At 45.5% G+C, this 20,380-nt stretch overlaps 3 protein-coding genes across 9 annotated transcripts in view; 1 reads left to right on the top strand and 2 right to left on the bottom strand.

Annotated features, from left to right (window-relative positions):
• The window catches only part of VAMP1 (vesicle associated membrane protein 1), a 40,758-nt gene extending 30,959 nt beyond the window's left edge, over positions 1-9,799 (bottom strand). For 2 of the 6 annotated variants that reach the window (XR_008316547.1, XM_053297862.1), the window contains exons 1-4: positions 9,121-9,799; positions 5,839-5,968; positions 5,591-5,749; positions 4,361-4,412 (exon numbers count right to left, since the gene is read on the bottom strand). Coding sequence is in view for 5 of the 6 variants with exons in the window: in XM_053297862.1 (XP_053153837.1) it covers positions 4,361-4,412; positions 5,591-5,749; positions 5,839-5,968; positions 9,121-9,122 (343 nt within the window). In the remaining variant the exon portion in view is untranslated. Of the gene's footprint in view, positions 1-893; positions 4,045-4,360; positions 4,413-5,590; positions 5,750-5,838; positions 5,969-9,120 lie in introns of those variants that run through there. The other 4 variants (XM_053297866.1, XM_053297867.1, XM_053297863.1 and 1 more) reach the window with 4 other exon arrangements.
• A 3,928-nt stretch (positions 9,800-13,727) lies between these two features.
• Positions 13,728-17,510, bottom strand: MRPL51 (mitochondrial ribosomal protein L51). 2 transcript variants are annotated; one of them, XM_053298049.1, is made up of 3 exons: positions 17,310-17,510; positions 15,980-16,087; positions 13,728-14,084 (listed from the first exon to the last, which is right to left on the bottom strand). In XM_053298049.1, the coding sequence occupies exons 1-3, from the start codon at positions 17,404-17,406 to the stop codon at positions 13,888-13,890; spliced, it is 402 nt and encodes a 133-aa protein (XP_053154024.1). In that variant the 5' UTR covers positions 17,407-17,510; the 3' UTR covers positions 13,728-13,887. The 2 variants fall into 2 exon arrangements, with proteins under 2 accessions (XP_053154024.1, XP_053154025.1); XM_053298050.1 differs by lacking the exon at positions 17,310-17,510 and adding an exon at positions 16,805-16,955.
• Positions 17,511-17,524: 14 nt separating this feature from the next.
• NCAPD2 (non-SMC condensin I complex subunit D2) overlaps positions 17,525-20,380 on the top strand; it is a 50,728-nt gene continuing 47,872 nt past the window's right edge. The window contains exon 1 of the mRNA XM_053298045.1: positions 17,525-19,525. Coding sequence (XP_053154020.1) covers positions 19,381-19,525 — 145 coding nt within the window. The 5' untranslated portion in view covers positions 17,525-19,380. The remainder of the gene's footprint in view (positions 19,526-20,380) is intronic.

Here is a 20,380-nt window from a genome sequence, read left to right as displayed (position 1 = left end):
GAGCTGCCTTGGTGCTTTCAGAATGCATTTACTCTCCACAGAAGCAGCCTTTTGTAGCTGGTCTGTGCTTTACTTGTGGTTTGTACAGATCTTTTCCTGTCTGTGTGTGCTTGTGTTTGATCCTGCTGTGTTAAGATACAAACCTGCACAATACTGTAGTCCTATTAAGCACTATAAAGCAACTGATGTTTTCCACATTTCTCCGTATCTCTGCTGATGAGCAATTGAGGTTTGTGTGCTTGTGTATGTTTGCATTTTGAGCCCACTCGTTAGCTACAAATCTGCACTTTGCCAGTTATTGCTAAGGCACCCACCTAGTCCTGGCTCCACCTCTTCAGCTGCCCACAATTGGCTCCACTTCTCTCTCCCTGAGGTTCCACCCATCACCTGCCCCACGTATGCTCACCCCACACCCCCAGTCCCAGGAACCACCAGCTGCCACTGCCTTGAAGAGATGAAGCAGAGCTAGGCTATGATTTTGAGCTTCCTCCATTGTTCATGGCATCAACTCTCTGTGTTACTTTTACACAACAGATGCTCAAAACTGAACCCACTTTACCAGGAATTATTATTATTATTATTATTATTATTATTATTATTATTAACATTTTATATCCTTCTCTTCCTCCAAGGAGCCCAGAGCAGTGTACTCCATACTTAAGTTTCTCCTCACAACAACCCTGTGAAGTAGGTTAGGCTGAGAGAGAAGTGACTGGCCCAGAGTCATCCAGCTAGTATCATGGCTGAATGGGGATTGGAACTCAGGTCTCCCCGGTCCTAGTCCAGCACTCTAACCACTACTGTGAGAGAATAAGTTTATACGGATGACTTGCCTGATGAAGGAGATTGTTTATATTTCCTCTGCCCCCCGAACACAAATACTACTAATGAACTTTGACTAAATCAGATTTTAATCTCCACTGTAACGGATTATGGTTATCTTCTAGCTTATCTCTAATACTAATCTTGTCCAGCTGCCACTAGGGCAGAAGAAAGAACATCACCTTCCCTTGCGATGCTTAGACAGAGGAAGCAAACTCATTTAGAGCACAGAGGTGTTTGTTAAAGATCATTCAGAGTACAAGGGCTGGCTGATACACGTCAATGGAAATATTACAGTTATATTCCAAAGTAAAGACCAAAACCACAATGAATTAGTATACTTTTGACCCATGCACAAAGAGAGACAAATAGTGGACAAGGAACAGCAGGAGTGGGGGGAGAAAGACAGAGGCTATACATTCAAGAGGACAGACACGGAAAGCAGAAAGCAGGTGCCAGGTGGTCCTTTCTCATCAAAACAGAAGCAGACAGAACCAAACTCTTGCCCAGGAAAGATCAAAAGGATGCTGTATAGCCATGTGACTGGCAACACCATCATGCTCCAGCTCCTCTTCAGTAGTTGTTCTTCCGCTGGCACAGTTATAATGATATGGGAGAAGCTTGTTCAAGGAGAAGAGGGCTGTTTCATTCCAGCTTTTTGTCACCCCCTGAGGTAAAGGAAAGGCAGGGAACTGCGAGGAGATGGACTTTAAGCAAATGAAATGCTGGTACATGACAATGCTATATTTTGCAGCATGCTCTACAGGAGAGCAGAGGCCATTCCCAGCAAGTCTCAGAGTAGCACAGCTTTTGCTCCCCTTCAATAGTGTTCTCTCTACCTCACTGCCATCTTTCAAATCCTGCCTGGTCATCATAGCAAGAGAGTTGTTTGTGCACCCAATTGGTCTCTCAGTTATACAACCTAGCTGGGTCACTTCCTGGGCCTTGTGTCAGACAGCACAAAATTATGCACGTCATGCATCTCCCTTCAGCTGAGCTCACAGCCACTGCTCTACTACTATAAATATTTATATACTGCTCTTGTTCTCAAAGCGGTTTATATAGGAAAATACATAAATAAGATAGTTGCCTGTCCCCAGAGGACTCACAATCTAAAAAGAAACAAAGGTAGACACCGGCAACAGTCAGTGGAGGGATGCTGTGCTGGGGTTAGATAGGGCCAGTTGCTCTCCCCCTGCTAAATATAAGAGCATCACAACTTTAAAAAGGTAGTGATGCACTTCTTTCAGCCAGAAGTAACATCTTATCCATAGCAAAGACAAGGTCATGCAACATTTTCTTCACTAGATGAATGCAACATCAGATAATGAAATGCACGGGATAGCAACCAAAGAGAAACACATCATAGATGACGTTTTAATGCCACCTTAGGGAAAACCTCATGGACAGATCTTTAATGCCACCTTAGAAGCTTTTCAACAGAGACAATGGACATGTTCAACTGCAAGCCGAGTGACAAGACAGGCATGCACAAACCAGCCCTTGGAAAGGCAACTCTTGAAATTCTGATACTCCTACTTTTTACTCTTTCTAAATCCAGCATGGCTTATTTAGGATATTCTTCTCCAACTCATACCCTTCCTTCTCTCACTGACTGGAGAAGGAAATAGCCAAATGGCAAACCCCTGCATTCATCTGAACGATGGATCATCCAAGGATGACTTCTGACTCCCCAAGATTAAAACTACAGAAAAGGTTTAATTGGAAGGGCCTGGAGACACCCCACATTCAACTCAAATGTGAGATTACCTAGTTTGGTCATTTACTTATTCTCACAATGAGAGAGGAGGGAGCATGTCTTGGTTGGTTTCGGGGGTACAATCCTGTGGAAAGAGGCCATCTGAACAAAGAATTCAGGTCCCACAAGGATATCTTGCAGCACAGCTGCAGATGAAAAACAAGCTTTGAAAGAAGCAGAGGCCTGAGCATGGCCAGAACCTAAGGGGTATACTCGTGAGTCAAATGGGCCGTAACCCAAAATTTGGATTTTAAAAAGCCAATCTGGCACCTGCTGGAGAGTGACTCTGCCTGCCTTTCATTCAACAGCATCCTGCACTGCTCCTTCCTTGCCTAAGGCTCCACTCACCCACTAGCGGAGCAACGGGGCCAATCCAAGCTCCACGCAATGCCTGAGGTGGCATTCTATTGCTGCCCCCTACCTGTTGATGCATGCTCTTGCCCTTCCCTGGTGCCATCCTCTTCTGGCTCCCTGCTGGATTTTAAATGGAGTGAACGCCACTCCTCTCATCCACATTTACTCTTCCTTGAGCAGGAGAAGGGGCAGCAGCTGGTGCACCATTGGGTCGTGGAGGCATACTAGCTAGAGGCAGGCTGAAGCCGCCAGTGGTTGCAGGGGACCTGAACGAATGATGGATATTTATATACTACTTTTCAACATACGTTCCCAAAGTGGCTTACATAGATATAAATAAATAAACAAAATGGCCGTCCACCACTTAAGACACCACCTTAGTCAGCCTCACCCATGAGCTAGCCCTGCAAAGCTATTGGGCCACAAAGGCAGAGAAAGGGGAGGGTTAGGCATTTCTATCCCATCCCACCATAACTACCTCTCTCAACGTTTCTCAGAATAGAACTTCCATCTGGCGGCTCTCCTATCCATACCAGAGATGTCTTGTTTCTTTCCCTTCCACTACCCCAGTTAGCCCTTTTTATTTGGCACTATGAAGAATTCAAAACTCATTCCTGCCACGTTAATGAGATCCCACATGAATGACATCTTACAGTACGGATGTAAGATTTATTAAAAAGAAACAGAACCATGTGCAGACACAGGAAGAAGGCAATAATTCTGGGGTCAATCTACCAGATCCCTCCTTTGGGACACTGCTGGGAGCCACCTTTTCTCTTCTGTCCATTACTCCCACTACCCAGTGGATGTTCTCTCTGCCAAAGGTAATACCACCCAGCATTGCTGCAAGAGAATGGACAGCTACAGCATGCCTTACCAAACTGAAATCCGTGGACCACCCCCCACTTCTCCTCCACTAGGCCGATTGCCACCTTCCCTACTCAGCTGGTCATTTCAAGGGCTGTAACAGCCAGTGAAAGGACCCATTTGAACAAAAACAAACCAGGAGGAGGAGAACTGATGATAAAGCCAGAATGAAGGGAGAAATTAAGGGAGAGGGAGGAAGGGAAGCGCCAGACTGAAGAGACAGTCTCAGGTAAAGAGGTAGACTGAGGACAGAAGGAAAAGAAAGGAGAAAATAGAAAGCATGTTACACAAAGCATCTCAAGACACAAGGATAGCAAAGAGGCTGCTGAACACCCAAGAAAGAAGGGACCTCCCACACTGCCAGGCCTCTGCCCCTCACCCAGCAAGCCAGTTATCCCAAAGGGTATCCGGATTACATATTTGTGGTCTCTGCCATCACTCAGATGAGGGAGTTGGCAGACACCATTTCCCACACCCATAACTTGCAGGCAAATGGTGTTTTTTATCCAGGGTTTGTAGCTTGTAGACTCAGTTATCCTGGCTTTCCATGGTACTTACGAGCAACTGCAACTGCCACAATGGCACAGATGATTCCCAGTATGACCATCATCTGGAGAGAAAATTGTGAAGGGTTAGAGCCTCACATCTCTGGCCTTTCCCCAAAGCACACATTTCTAATACTACCAGCCTGACAGGTCTGACTTCATTGTTACAAGATGCATATACTACACACCTACTGGGAATTCCCAGAACTGTTCTTGCACCAGATTGCAAGGGGATGTTTGGGATGATCCCTTACAGCTTGAGCCAGAGCCATCTCCCGCAGCCCCCAAAGTCTAGCCTCAGCAAGGAGAGGGATAGTCTCCCACACAAGGGGAAGGCCTGTAGACACAAAAGTATTTGAATCTCTGGGGAGAGGAGCTTAGCACTTCAGACACAGGCCACTGCCTCTGTGTCACAGGGTCCTTTTGTCTCAAATTGTAGCTGTACACCAGGCCTGCACAACATGCGGCCCGCGAGGCCTTTTTTCCTGGCCCCCGGGGCTATTTCCCCTTCCTCCCCCTGCTGCTTAACCCCCCCCCCAAATTCCAGCCGTTGTGCGGCTGAGGAGATGGCTACGGGGGTGCGGGTGTTCTTCCTTACCCTCCCTCATGGCAGCAGTGGCGCACAGCAGCAGAAACCAGAGCGACACTCGGGCCTGCCATTTGGCCCAGCGTTGCTTCCCAACTGCAAGGTGCGCCTGCACAGTTAAGTCTCTCTCTCTCTCTCACACACACACACACACACACACACAAATACTGCTCCATTCTCTCTCTCTCTCAAGCCAAGCCTCCTGCTGCATCCTTTCCATCTTTCTTTCCCCTTCTCCCTTCTTTTCCAAAATTATGAGAAGAAGTTCTCTTCCATGTTTTGTGTGATGATTTGGCAGAGGTGGAAAGGAAGAACAATGCATTTTATTATGTATTTTGTACAGATTGTATAATATTTATATTATTAGAATGAATTTTAATTCAACTTATTTCATATTAATTTAAATCAATCTTGGTCTGCCAGAACATCAAAAGTTAAATACTGATTAAATTCATTTTTAATTCATTTCTCTTTAATTTGGTTGATTGGTTGATTGATTGATATATTAAGTGTTACTCTAATAATCAGCACCCTAGGAACTGACCTTGGCCCCCATGAACCAAGTCACGGTTGGTTTCGGCCCACCAGGTCATTTGAGTTGTGCAGGCCTGCTGTACACTGATGTACAGCAAAGGGAACTGTTCTTGAAAAGCTTACCTTAGCATTCTGCCACCAGTACTTCCTTGCAAGAGATGTTGCATTGGTTTGAAACACTTTGGCACTATCATGCACACCCTCAGCTTGTGCTTCTAGTGCCAACAGGTCTTCATCTCGCTTCAAGACCTTTTCCACATTATCATGGAAGATATGCACTACCTGAGAAATGGAAGAAGGGGCAGCTTGTTCACCAACAGAAAAGGCAGGCAAACGTCTATTATGAGCAGTCCAGGACATTACAGACTTACTGCTGCCACTTCTGCTTGAGTCTGGTACAGGCGGCGATTGCTGGTCATGTTTGGAGGTGCTTCAGGAGGGCCTCTAGCTGATTCGCCTTCTGGTCCTGTCCCGGTGGCAGGTGACTGAACTGGATCAGACCTTTAGAGACAGGTCAAATACAAAAGGTGGCAGAACATGTCATATCCATCCCAGGAACCACACAAATACAAAAGTGCCATGGCAGGTAAGGTAAAGTCTGCCTTCGAGTGGGTGTCGACTCCTGGCACCCACAGGGCCCTGTGGTTTTCTTTTGGTAGAATGCAGGAAGGGTTTACCATTGCCTCCTCCCGCGCAGTGTGAGATGATGCCTTTCAGCATCTTATTATATTGCTGCTGCCCAGCCGATATAGTACCAGCAGGGATTTGAAACGGTAAGCTTCTGCTTGTTAGTCAAACATTTCCTGCTGCACCATTAGGTGTCCTAGCCGCCACGACAGGAGTGAGCCCCAAATGCTAGAAGCATCCTAAGCTCACAAGAAGGTCAAGCCTTAAGACACAGCATGAAGGAATCTGATGAAGTCTTAACAGGACTAGAAGTGCTGGTGGACTGTCCAAATCAAACTGGTATTCAGGATACAGACTGATAGCAATTTGTGTGGTTGGTCTTTCTTCTGGCTACTCTTAGACTCATTTTTAAAACCAAAGGATTAGAACTGCTGTGTCTTGGTTATTTCTTAACAGACTTGCATGAAACTTGGTGAAGTAGTGGTACTTTTCACCTAGTTGTTCCACAACAAAATTCAGACAGATTGGATGGATGGCTTAGGTTTTATGACTGATAGAATATTTAGGGCTTAAAATGCTAAAGTAAAGTGTGCCATCAAGTCGATTTCAACTCCTGGCACCCACAGAGCCCTGTGGTTTTCTTTGGTAGAATACAGGAGGGGTTTACCATTGCCTCCTCCCATGCAGTATGAGATGATGCCTTTCAACATCTTTCTATATCACTGCTGCCCGATATAGTACCAGTGGGGATTTGAATGGGCAACCTTTTGCTTGTTAATCAAGCATTTCACTGCTGCACCACTTAAGGTGGCACCTTAACTACACAGACCTGTAGAGTACTACCTAGATGCTGGCAACAACCAGCAGGGGGTGGCTATCACAATCTCACCTAAATATTCCAAGAATTGGCCAGTGATGGGATACAGAAAGCTGAATAAGAAAAATGTTTGGTCTTCTATTCTAACTCTAATATACTCTCACTTCCCAACTGGTTTTGCCCAGTGCCAATGCCACCTTTGGGGGAAGTTCTATTTTGGCACTATTATGAGAAGCCATGAAAAATACCCCTCTCTTCTCCCAGAGAATCCTTTCATCCCTTGCATGTGATTTTAGAGCATTCCCTCCAGTGGTGGATTAATGGAGAGGCAGAGTAGGCATTTGCCTACGGTGGCAAAATTTGAGGAGCAGCAAATTTTGCCCCTCCTCTCTGTGGGCAGCAGCGGCTGCAGCAATGGTGAAGTGGGCGAGGAGAAAGTCCCCCCTTTTACCTTATTAAAAAAAGGCAAGCCTATGGGTGGCAAAAAGTTTAATCCACCACTGATTCCCTCATGCACACTCAACTGCCAGAGAAGGCAGTGAGGATGGGATGTGTGGGGAGAGTAACTTAATCCCTGCTACAGAGAGAGCCCTACTGATGGATGGCTGCAGCTAGCATTGCAGTTGCTGATGGAGAAGTGGGGGGGAGGGGGTGCCTCTCTCTTTGCCTCTATGCTGGCATATACATAACAGAGCTTGATCACCCCCTCCCCATCTTCTTCACACAGAATTCTAGAAGTTCCTATTGCATGTCGCACATCTTTCGAATATGAATGTGAAACCATACTGCTTAGAATCTCTTTGAACATATACTCTAAACTGCCCAGAGACGTCAATTTTGGGTGGTATACAAATGTGCTAAATAAAATAAGTAAATAAAATTAAAAAGTTTGTCTTACTGGCTGCTTTGTCTTTGTGGTATAACAAGATTATGGAAAATAAAATAAAGGGGTGTGTGTGTGTGTGTTTGACTCTTTCTACTCTGTAAAAGGGTGTTCCCATTCACCACAAAGAAGAGCATGCCTGAACACTGGTTCTATGAAACATCACCCGTAAAGGAGGCTCAATATCATCGGTGAAGACATCCTAAGAGGTGACTTTGATCCCCTCCCCGGGGTGCAGCTATTATTGAGCGGATGGGTCCAAAGAAGGGGGGGGAAGCTCCCGATGAGCCCCAGATCCACCCCTCTCTATTTTCTTCATTATCTTCCTCACTGTCAGGGAGAGGGGTGATGAACATGGGCCCCCTCTCTTCTAGCTACGCCCTTGCCCGCCCCATATGCACGAGTTGCTTGCTGGATCCAAACAGCGTCCACCTTGCCCAATATCCTTTCCAAAAGCAGCCAGTCAGATGCCACAGAGAAATTCCAAGCAGCGCACAAAGAGGCTGGCCGCCCACTCTTGTTGGTCATGATCTTCAGGTCACCTTCCTGAGGACATCTTATTAGGATGAAGGCAGCCGATTGCGGAAGGGGAAAAGACGCTGCCGGCGCCAAGCTGAGCAAGGGACTCCAAACGGACAAAGTGGACTCTTCGAGCTATGAGCACAGCCATGTCCCTGGAGGAACACGCCCTCCTCCCCCCCCAACCCTCCAGACCCACAAGATTGTAAAAGTAGTGAGCTCCCCGCCCCCGAAAAGAGATAGTGTGCAGGAAGGGAAGAGCCCTTCTCACGACTGTACTCATATAGGCTTTTGGAAGCACAAAAACCTTCGCAAGCCCGCCCTCATCCCCAGGCAACGGCCTTCATTTGATTTCCCCATGGCTCAGAGATCTGTGTACATCCAGTCGCGCGCGCACACGCACTCTGGCACACCCCCTAGCTGGAGGTATCTGTCAAAGGCATGTTACAGGATCTGTGTTCCGCCCCGCCCCACTCCTCCGGCAAAGCTGACCCTCTCCTACAGCAAGACTGACTCCTCCACCCCACCCCACCCCACCCCCCAACTTTTGACCTGCTGCCATGCTTTGGTGCAAGAGAGGGATCTGAGGAGAGCGCCAAAGGAAAGCCAGGTCGCGCCCTGGGGAAAATAAGGTGAGATTGTTTTCAACCCGAGGAGGACCCCGCAGACATCCGCGCGAGTCTCCTCTTTCTACCCCGCCCTGGCGACAGCGCTGGTCGGGAGATGCAAAATGCAACACGCATCACTCAACAGGTACCCAAGCCGTCCGCAAGGGGAGCCCTGCCTGGCGGGGGTTCTACTACTCACATGGCTGCCCTTGTCTCTGTCCCTCGGGAGATCTTCTCTCAGCTCCTCCGCACCGAGTCACAGGTGCTCGAGCTGAGCTGCAAAGTGACCCTCCAAGCCCCACCATCCCTACACTTTATAGGAGGGGTTGGGGGTGGGGTGGCGCTGGTGGGGAGTGCGCTGTCACCACACCCACACAGCTCCGGCAATGACGCCTCTCCCCAGGCTTCCATGCAGCCCCACCAATCAATGCCAAGTTGCATCCGGTCAGCACCCATCTCATCGTCGCGAGCCAGGAGGAGGACAGACTTCTGGCGCGAGCCTTGCTTCCCCGCCCCCTGTTAGTAGCCGGGGAACGGCAGCCCTTCCGTTCCAGCTTTTGAATCATCATCCCACACACACACCCTGTAACAAGCATTCTGTCTAAATGACTAGTGGCCAGTCCAGCCAGATGGCATGCACATCCCTGGGAGACCCATTCACCTCCTGCTTCTGTGGCTGCAATCCTAAGAATAGGTAGTCGTGTGTAAAAGCCGACAGACGCCAATTCGGAGTAAATGTGGTTAGCATCTGGCTCTAAGGAACTGAAGCCCTGACTCTAGTTCTCTAAAAAGGATCTAAAAGCCCTGCAGGAGGAGAACAAGCATCCCTGAGCCACGCCTTGGGGAATGAACAGTCTTAACCCTCTGGCCACCTTTCTCTCTGAGTGAAGACCCCTTGCTGGGTAACAAACAAAGGAAAGGGCTGAAAGTCACTTCCACGGAAAGGCCTCCATGGCTCTGGTGCCACAGAGCTTGGTGTCGACTCCTGGCGACCACAGAGCCCTGTGGTTGTCTTTGGTAGAATACAGGAGGGGTTTACCATTGTCATCTCCCGCACAGTATGAGATGATGCCTTTCAGCATCTTCCTATATCACTGCTGTCCAATATAGGTGTTTCCCATAGTCTGGGAAACATACCAGCGGGGATTCAAACCAGCAACCTCTGGCTTGCTAATCAAGTCATTTCCCCTGTGCCGTTAGGTGGCTCAGGAACTAATAGCCATGTTGAAATGTTGTGCTCAGAACAGCCCACAGTAAATGGCATGAGCCATATGGAAACCTATAATATGGGGGACGGTTTTGTAGTGGAAAGTGCAGACAAAAAAGTGCCTGAGGGAGGCCCAGCAAGGAAGTGTCCAAGGTGGGGAAAAGGAAAAACAAGCACTTTCCGGCCCACTATCAATGGGAGATGCAGCCACTCCCCTCCACTGCAGCGTTTCCACCAAGAGTAATCACCCACGCCCATCTACAAGTGTAACAGTCTTGAGAGTGAAAGTTTGATACACATTTCAGTTTGCACTGAAGGCTACCAAGGCAAAAATTCCCATGTTTTAAAAATATAAAATGCTATCCATGCAGATATCTCAAGTCCAATGACCTTTAGAAGAGGCACTAAGCAAAGGTTGCAGCTCAGTGGGAGAGCACGCCACCAGCCACAGGGCCAGGCTCAGGTCTCCGGCACTAGAGACATGGGGTGCAGTTCTTGGCCAGTCGTCTCCGGAGTCATGCAGCAGGCTGGTGCCTGTCCGGAATCAAAACACAAGGCCAACTGCAGCTCTCTTCTTAAGCTTTGGTACTCTATATGATTGCAGGTTGGGCACTTATTGTTTCCACTGCCTTTTATGCTCTCTCTCAGCATAGCTTCCTATCATCATTTGTTCTCTTGTAGACTCTCATCATGTAATAACAAGACAATGTACTCCGTTGCAACACGTCTCGAAAATGTGACCCTTGTTGTTTCTGTGTAACATCTCTGAGCTGCTGTGCCACAATTGGTTACATAGGACTGGCCCATCCATCTCTCAGCTCCAGTACGCTTGAGACGGGAGTGGTGTCAAGTGTCCACAGCTGTGCATCTATATATAGTTACTTCGTATATTTTCCCTGTGCAAGGTTTCTCTGAGATAAGGAAGACAGTGGCTCTCTGCCAAGGAATAGAATACCACCTAGGCTACCCAAAGCATAATTCTTCCCATGCCTGTTTGGGCTCAATGCAGCCCTTGGCATTCCACTGTTCCACCCACAGTGCTCTTTGTGCCACTCTGGAGCAGCACAGCTTCCAGGGGTATTGCACAAGGAGCTTGGGCATGATCTCGTCCTTGAGTTACTATGGGGAGGGTACTTCCTTCCCCATATGGAGGGGTTAAGCCAGCACCTCCTCCTCCTATCCCTCCATTCATTGACAGGGAATGGGAAGAAGCTGCCACTACCCTAGAATGGCACAGTTCTTCCTTCTCTCCCTTGGCCAATGAAGGAATGTGGGGCTGGTGGTGACAGCAGTCCTTCCTCCTCCTGCATCCTCCTACTGGCTGGAGGGAAGAAGCCATCAGCCTCAGTGGGAGCTTCCCCCCCCCCCCTTCGCTCCATCAGTAAACAAACTTTACATCAGAGAGCCTTCTGTCACTCTATTTGCAGGATGGAGAGGCAAAAGGCAGCAGTGGTGTTATCCCTTGCCCACTGAACAAAGAGGCACCTTTCAAAGGGCTGCTTCTCTTTATATTAAGCAAGGGGAGAGCAACTGCCATTATCCATCCCCAGCACAGCATCTTTCCAGTGGCTGTTGCTGATAACTATCCTTTTAAGCTGCAACCCTTTGGGGACAGGGAATCATCTTGTTTATTATCTATCTAAGTAAACCACTTTGAGAACTTTGTTTGAAAAGCAGTATATAAATACCCATAGAGTTCGTAGTAATTACGAGTCCCTCATACCACCACTGGCTTCTCCCACCTGCAAATAAGAAAGTTTTCTAGAGGTTGAGTGGATGGGAAAGGCAATGACAGTGACTTGCAATGCCACTGCCTTCTTCCAGCACCCCACATATGGGCCTCAGAGCCTGGCTGTGGGCTCTCGGGCTGGTGCCAGACCTGACTGAACCCTGCTGCTGTCCACAGTTAATCTATGCACACTTAAAATTGTACAGTAGATTTCATACAATAAACCCTGCCAACAATTCACCACTCACTGCACCTAGAAGAAAATAGATATATACTTCTGTCCTCTCACTCTTAAATACTTAATAATTTTTTAAAAAAACCTTCCATTTTGGTTCAAATGTTGAGGCAAAGAAAGAATTCCAGGCTTTGTTCAAGCAGCAGTCAATTCTTCCATTTGTTTCAAGGAACCCAGCATAGCCCTCATCGAGTCAGGCTGATGAATCATGACGTCTTGCAGCCCAACATTTGATGGAGCAGGGGTGCAGGATCAGACTAAAGCTTGTGGCTCAAAGTAAAGAGCATCTACACCACACATCTAGAGCATTTCTTCACCTGTTGGACTGCTTAATAGGTGACAATCCAAACAATACATCATAGAAACAACTGCTCACAGTCAGGCCTTGAAACTCTTCTTTCATGCCTTCTATCCATGTAGTTCCTCACAGTGGATTATATGCTAAGATAATTCTGCAAAGGGAAGTTGCATATTCTGGTCAGGAAACAGCCATCTCCTTTGAAACCAGGGCTGTGTCTTATCTCATCTGCTGAACACTACCACTAGTCAAACAACCCAAGGAGATTGCAGGGGTATCTCCAGAATGATCATAAACTAATTCAGGCCACCACAATTTGTGACTCACTAAGCCACATGTAATCCAGCTGTTCTCCCACATGCTTGGCAACCCTCTCCTTTGCAGGCAGCAAAATAAGTTTACTGAACCCCTGGTGGGCTTGTATTTGGCTTGCTGGGGAATAAACTGTGCAGAACTGTCCTAACAACAACAAAACATTGTTAGCCATCCCAAACAAACTGTTCTCTGGGTGGCCTACAACACAACATTAAAACATGAGATAAAAAACACACAGCACATTAAATCACAACAGACCTAAAAAATCCTGTGCAGTTCCTCCCTGACTATACTCAGTTCTTCCCTGACTATACTGCCGTTTCTCCCTGTAGCTGTTCCATATGTGGACAGAGCAAGTGTTCCAAGGATATTTTTAAACTAAAGTGAAATTAGCTCACACAAGGTGCTCCCAGGAAGAACAAGGTAAATTTGATAAGTGAACAAGTTTGCATTTTGAGTAACATGCAGTTGCTGCTCAAGATACAGCTCACAACTCAGAGTTAACAGGACTCTATTCTGTATAACTCAGTCCATAAGTGGGAGAACTGACATGAATAGACACAAGGAAACAATGAAAAAAAAGGGGATTTGGATTCTGCAATGCTACTGACTCCCTAATAAACATTCATAACAGTCATCATGTCCCTTAATCTAGACAGTTTTTCACCTGAAATGCATATGAAATAAAGGAAAACTACAGAACAGATGCTTGGATACAGATAGCCATAGAAGATTGTTCATACATATACACCAGGCCTGCTCAATTTAGTTCCCCCACCCCTGCTGTTTTTGGACGACAGCTCCCATAATCCCCAGCCACAGTGGCCAATAGCCAGGGATTATGGGAGTTGTAGGCCATTATCTGCAAGAGGGCCAAAGTTATGCAGCCCTGATATACACAAACACCTCTGAAACTGTAGGAAGGGATGTAATATTCAGAATATTAGAAGCAAGGGGATATTCAGAAATGGAATTTCAAGGCAGGCAACATGTTCCACAGGAATACATTCGCAGATGAAAAAGAGACATACAATGATACTTTAATAAGAAAGTTAACAGAGTAAAATAATTTGAACAATTTCACACATCCATCATTCTTTCATTGAGACAAGACCGTGAATAATATTTCCCACAAATACAGCATCTTCTTGCAGACATATGCTAGTTCCCAAGATGCTACTCTTAGCGAAACTTCCCAGTGCGGTTGAAGCGCTTGTACAAATACTTGATCCTTTTGTTCAGGTTCTTGTAATCCTCCTCAAACATTCGGTCACCGACCATTTTCTTTTTGCGGATGCATCTCTGCAACTCAGTCCCCCGCCAACCACGCAACCACACAGGGCCCTTGATCAGGTCCTTGGGGTGAGCCAAAAAATTCCCTGAAGAAAAGAGAGGGGGGGGTGTAACAGGGCAGAAAGAGGGCTCATAGAGGTTTATCACATGGGTCTACAAACTGTGACTAGGCTTATTAGTCAGCTATCATTTTGATAGCTGACTTTCAAACAATGGATCATAGATTAAAGTATGATCCAAACAAATGGATCATAGAGCAAATCAAACCAGAATTTTCACTCAAGGCACAAATGACCAGGCTCAACTATCAAATTTCGGACACATTATGTGAAAACCCAGCTCCCTTGAGAAGTCCATGATGCTGGGAAAAGTTGAAGGAAAGAGAAGAAGATGAATGGACTACTGAAAGACTTCAAAGGCCAATTTGAAGACAGATCATTCTGGAGAGAATCTATCTATGTGGTCACTAAGAGTCAACACCAGCTGACAGCACTTAATCAAATCAATCAATCATTAACTGCCATTGTTCCACTTTTTGCTTGTGCACTCTCACCTTTGCACTTTGGTGCCCAGAGCACTGAAGTAAACACAACAATGTCCCTGAATAGATACAGGTTGCCTTTCCCTCACCACTTGCAAGGGGAGGAGGGAGGAAAAGAGAGAGAGTGCACACACCTCTCCTCCGTATTAGGAAGTAGGGTTTTCAAGTCAAATTTCCTCTTCAACGTCCAATTAAGGGGAAAGGTATCCCTTAAATTTTCTTTAACCACCTGCTAAAATAATTGGAAAAGAGGCTTGGAAGGGAAACCAGATAGGGGAGAAAATATGCCCTATAACCTTTTCCAGGGAGGGGAAGATAAAAGTGAAGAAAGCAGCAGATATCTAATTAGCAGTCTCATGTAAACGAAAGGTGAACGCAAAGGGGGAAAAAGAATGTCACAAGAAGAAGAAGTAAATGAAGAGTGAAAAGAAGTGTGAGAGTAATGAGAAACACAAGATTTTAGAGGGGAAATCAGAAATAAGAGGGAGTTAATGTGTATGTGAAAATACAAAATTTAGGGAAATGAGAAGAAAGGAGAGAGAAGAAAGGCAGTGATATTTACCAAAACAAAGGTTCTGTAGCACAAAGGCAGGCTCATAGGCTGGGATGCAATTCAGCAATTTAATAAAACTGCTAGGCTAGTAGTTAGGCAAATAGGAATCAGGGCTGCCAGATGGCTTTGTGGATTAAGCAAACCAGAATGATGGCAGAAAAGACTGGCTGCTGCAACTCAGTGGATTTAAAAATACCAGTGTCAACACATCTTGCACACATCTTATTTTATTTATTTATATGCTGCCTATATGTGCAACTCTAGACAGTGCACAATTTAAAATATAAAGAGTAAAACAATTTCACAGAATATAAGTTAAAACAATTTCAAAGGCTAAAAACAAACAGTTTACAATTAATTTCAGTTAAAAGTCTGAGAAAACATGTTTCTTGAGGGTCTTCCTAAAATCAATCAGAGATAGAGATGTTCTTATTTTGACAGGGAGCATATTCCAAAGCCCCAGGGCATTGGAATCTTAGTGACTGATGCAAGCAGAACTAGCAAAGCAGGAGGAGGAATATTCAAGACCGGAGGATCATGTAACATTTTAGAGGTCACCTAATAATAATAAACTTTATTTGGTAGCCACCCATTAACAAGTTGTTCTCACATGGTCACTATCCAGAGAAAAATTATGTTGCCAGACTTAAATACATAGTCACCATCATGATCTGGGAAGTATATTGTAAACCGCCCTGAGCCATTTTGGAAAGGCGGTATATAAATCAAATAAATAAATAAATATAATAATAAATATATTATTTCATTGCTTCCAGCTTAACACTTCCAGCTTAACATACAAGAGCTTAAACATGCAGTTCTTGCTCACTGGAAAAAAAATCGAATTTATTTCCTCCATTCAGCTCCTTTCTCTCCTTGATACTTACCTAGAATTCCAATGTTGTCATAGATCCCAAACAGTGCACGTTTCTCTGTCCACCGATCAACTTCTTTGGGGCGTGGAGGCTCTTTCACACGGATAAAGCTAGGGGCCTCTAAAAAGGGGGGAGGGAGTAAGCATGTGACTTTGTGAAACTCCATCTGTTGGAGATTTTCTGTGTGTGTTCACAACAAAGACAACTCTTTGCAGTGTGTGTTCACAGCAAAGACAACATTCTACAACTGCAAGAAAAGCCCATATATAAACAGCCAATGCTCAGTCAACAGAGTTAAGACTTGGACCCTGGGGACCTGGGTTCAAGTCCCAGCTACACTACTATCCCCAAGTCTCAAATTACTATTTGTAGAAAAATAATAATTCCTGACCCACCTCAGAGATGTGCTCCAACATTTTGCAAACCAATCCCATCAGGAGCATTTAACAATCTATACTAGCTGATGTAGAATTTGAAAGTAGGACCCTCAAGCATTTTTATTCAAATCATGTTTAACCCCCTCTCTTCAGTCAACAAGATTCCCAGAGTAGCTCACATTAAATCACTGCAAATAGCAAATAATTAACTATAGCATTTTATCCTTCTCACAGGGCAGCAGTGGTCCCTCTAATTTTTTTCATCTCTGTGCAGAACGAATTTTGTTCTGGCCGGCAGTATCCAAGCAGTAACTGCGCACATGCATTCAGAGTGAGGCCTTCCTGATTCAACCTGAGCGAGATCTAAAGTGAACTGAGCAGGCATCCAAAAACTTATGAGCATGCGCACATGCACACGCCTTAGAGGGAACAGTGCAGGGCAGCCTTTGGTTCTACTGACCTCTGTGAGGAGAGGAAGACCCAGTGCTAGCTGAAGCAGCAGCAAAGAATTGAGATGGCATTGATGGTACTTCACAGTGACACAATTATTTCAAACTTCAAGAACACCTACACCTCCATTTATAAGCAACCAGCATAAACTGTCTATGTACGAGCAATTAATGTTTAACCTATTTCGTTAAGACAAGAAGGCTGCAATCCTATGTATAATTACATGCCAGTAACGACCACTGGGGTAAAAAATAAAAAACATGTACGGGGACCGGGAGGAAAGGCCGGAACTGTAAGCATAGTTACCAAGAAGTAAGTTGAATTAAAGTTACCAGGATTTACTTCTAAGTAAGAAGGTCCACAAGCGAGAGAAATCGAACGAAACAGAAAAGAACACACCTCCCGTATCAGCCAATTAAAGCACTAGAAAAGAGCGAGCCAGAACGAGCGGACATTGATGGCGTCATCACCATTCGACAGCGCCAAGCTCTTCTCGTTATCGCGCGCCAGCTCACCTGTACTGAGCAGCCTGGGAATCTGGGGAGCAAGAAAGCTACGTCTCAGCAAGCCCCACTTGGCTGCCGACAGCAGCAGCGTTGCCGTAGCCGCCATCGGACTCCACAAGTTACCAAAGCGCGGCTCCCTCAGACAAGCATGACGCACTCATACCCCAATTTCCGCCATCTTTAAGTCCTCCCAGAATGCACCGCGCGTCGCCAGGAGCTCTTACCAAGAGCTGTGATATAAGAGTCGACGGCTCTTGGTGGGGCCGGCAGGTGCTCTCTAATGCCGTAGTGTTAGGCTAGAGGAGTTACACGCAGCCTGAGAACTTCTGTGAGGAACTGAAAGCCGTCACTAGCTATGATTTTCTTTTTAAAGCCCAGCTGTTTTGAAATTACATAGAAATATGTTCTCTATCAGGCAGTGCAATCTTCTACATTTTTACATTTTCCCCTTAGAAGTATTTGTGTTCTTCCAGATTAGATTGCAGTCAACTAAGGCACTAGAATGGTATGCGGAGATTCTGGAGAGAATGCGCCATTGCATTAGATAGACTTTTGAATAAACATGCACAGAATCAAGGCACAAAGAAGCATTTTCTGTCGCAATGGATCATCTGTAGGTGCAAAGTGCGTTCTCTGTTTCTTGGCATCTCCAGTTAAAACTAATCTGCATTGGAAGTGAAGTCAGAGACTTAATTTACTAGATTCATAGTCTAACCAACTTCTTTTAGACACCTCCCTGCCTTTCCCCTCAATCCTGGGGTGGTAGTAGCACCTGCCTATAATGAAGAAATCCAGACACTTAGCGCAGCTGTGATTGGACAGTGGTGTGCTTGCCCGGCTGAAGAAGAAAAACCTAGCCCGGGTTTGATTTGTTAAAATTGCTCTTAAACGTTTAAAAAGACAGCACAACTGCTTGCAAGTCGATGAAACACTAGGCTTCTACATTTAACTGAGCGCTGGATTTGGACTGCGAGGGAGGTCTGAGAGAACAATCTAAGTAGATTAAGTAGATTAACTTTTATTGCAACCTAAGCGGTGTTTCGTATGGATGATTTTTGGATGGAAATCTAAATCGGCCTCAACAGCAATACAGTACAGTAGACTACACTGCAAGAGTTGTCATAACCCACTCTCTCCCAGTCACAGCCTTATACTCTGCAAATGTAGGGATAAAGGACTATATTGTAATTCACACAGTATACGTTTTTAAAACGTTTTACAACTTGTAAAAAAAATCATTTTCTTCACGAAATAGAATATGAAATGTCATCGTTGCCTGTTGAACATGAAATGTTTTCCTGAGAGGAGTCACGGTGGCTGTCCAGTCAAAGCTACGAGAAAATTCCGGATTTATACGGCCAGTTCCCACTTCTGCAATTTCAAACTAATCCCGGAAGTTTCCTCTCAAAACAATGAAGTGAATTACTCTAGTGTTTTCCTATCTCTACTGGGGAAAGTGCAATTCTAGATCGGAAATGCTAATATGGACCGCAATGGGGCGAGATTCATCTTTTTCTATCGCTGTGAAGACAGATAATGGTGTCGCCTCAGAGTCTTGCATGATCGCATCTGTGTGGTTCCAGTCCTCTTTAGTTTGCACTGGAAACGAGTGGAAAGCAGTTTAATTCTGGACCGGAAGAGCCTATGAGGCTTGTGTTCTGACGCCTATTTTTCTCGATGATGGGGACTATACAGATGAACTACACCGCATTGAAATACTTTTCATCAGCGTGGCTATTTCTGTGGTGTTTGAATATGGGCCGTTGGGAAGTATTACCCACTTAACTTGATTGGCTGCTGGGTTCCTAACTTGAAGCCTGATTGGGTAAGAGAACCGGGTTCGAACTGTCGGCGCGCTTTTTTCTTTTCTTCTATCCGCGCGTGAGACTGATTTAGGCCGATTTGGCTGTTCGATTTGTTTCGCGCATTTTCTGATTGGCCAAGCGAAAGCTGCTGCTCGTGCAATGATTGGTCAGCCTTGCGTTCCAGGATCTACGATAGGCTGATCTCTGGCAGGTGGTCACTGGGCGCGCGTGTTTGAGCTTCAGTCTGTTTCCGGTAGCCGCGCCGTGAGCTGAACATGGATGAGTTGTCTCCGGTGTTTGTTCCCTCCTGGGAGTTTCATTTGCCTTTGTCTCCTGCCGATTTACTTCGCAGTGCTGGGTCCTCTCAATATGTGGTGCAGGAGGTCCTGTCTCTCAAACAGCTCCCGGGGCAGCTGGCAGGTTAGTATGAAAAGAGGGCCACGGAAAGGAGGTGATGTCCTTGTGAAGTTAGATGAGATGGCCTAGGTTGCCCATAATCTTCTTCATAAGTAGCATAATGAATTTACATGTGAGGAGAAAAATGAATGCTAGTTGCTAGTTACTGACTCTTCCAATGAGAACATTAAAATTGTCTTGCTATTCTAGTCCCAACGCCCATTAGTTTAGCCTTTTCTGCAGCATGAAGAGAGATGTTGGCTCAAACTGTGAAGGTGATCTTTTGTCCCAGATATCTACTACTTAAAAGTCTTACTGTCTCTGAGTGGGGGTTCTAGTTAGCTATCGTAGGAGTATGTAATGTTTTTGGAGTATCCAAAATATTTCACGTGCAAGACCATGTTGCAATCCTTTCAAGCACCTCGTAGTATTCTCTGTATTGCAAACTAGGGCTGATATTCCTTGCCTAAAGCTGGGCCTGATGTATAGTGTGAACCAAGTACTTCCTGATTCATCCTCTTAGTCACTATTCTATGCCAGCAATTGTATCCAATAGCTATTAACAGACTCTGCCTCTGTCACTTTGCTTAACTGTTGGTTGTGTTTTTAACCAATCAACACTTTTTTATTTAAGTAATGACCCAAACTCGGCCATAATCTTTGTCTCCACCATTGATCTGAAGCTGATCAATAATCTGATTAGAACAGTAGTCAGAAGTATACTGCCTTAAGTTATAGGTGCTGCAAAAGGGTTACCCCGGTAATACCCATGGATACACCTATTTTTCCATTTTTGTTAAGAGCATAAAGTTTTTTTTATTTTGCATTTTTTGTATTTTGTCTCCTGTATGAAGTTTGACCCTCACATGTGGATTTCTC

Source organism: Hemicordylus capensis, chromosome 2 (genome assembly GCF_027244095.1).
Source record: "Hemicordylus capensis ecotype Gifberg chromosome 2, rHemCap1.1.pri, whole genome shotgun sequence".
NCBI classification, from domain to species: Eukaryota; Metazoa; Chordata; class Lepidosauria; order Squamata; family Cordylidae; genus Hemicordylus; species Hemicordylus capensis.
Note: the sequence above shows the minus strand (reverse complement) of the source record. Positions and strands in the feature narration are given on the sequence as shown.

Excerpts from the sequence above, each read along its gene's own strand:
- MRPL51 (XM_053298049.1), bottom strand. The coding sequence starts at position 17,406 with ATGGCGGCTACGGCAACGCTGCTGCTGTCGGCAGCCAAGTGGGGCTTG. Across the intron at positions 16,088-17,309 it reads TCCCAGGCTGCTCAGTACAG|AGGCCCCTAGCTTTATCCGT; the intron begins GTGAGCTGGCGC and ends CCCCCTTTTTAG. Across the intron at positions 14,085-15,979 it reads TGACAACATTGGAATTCTAG|GGAATTTTTTGGCTCACCCC; the intron begins GTAAGTATCAAG and ends TCTTTTCTTCAG.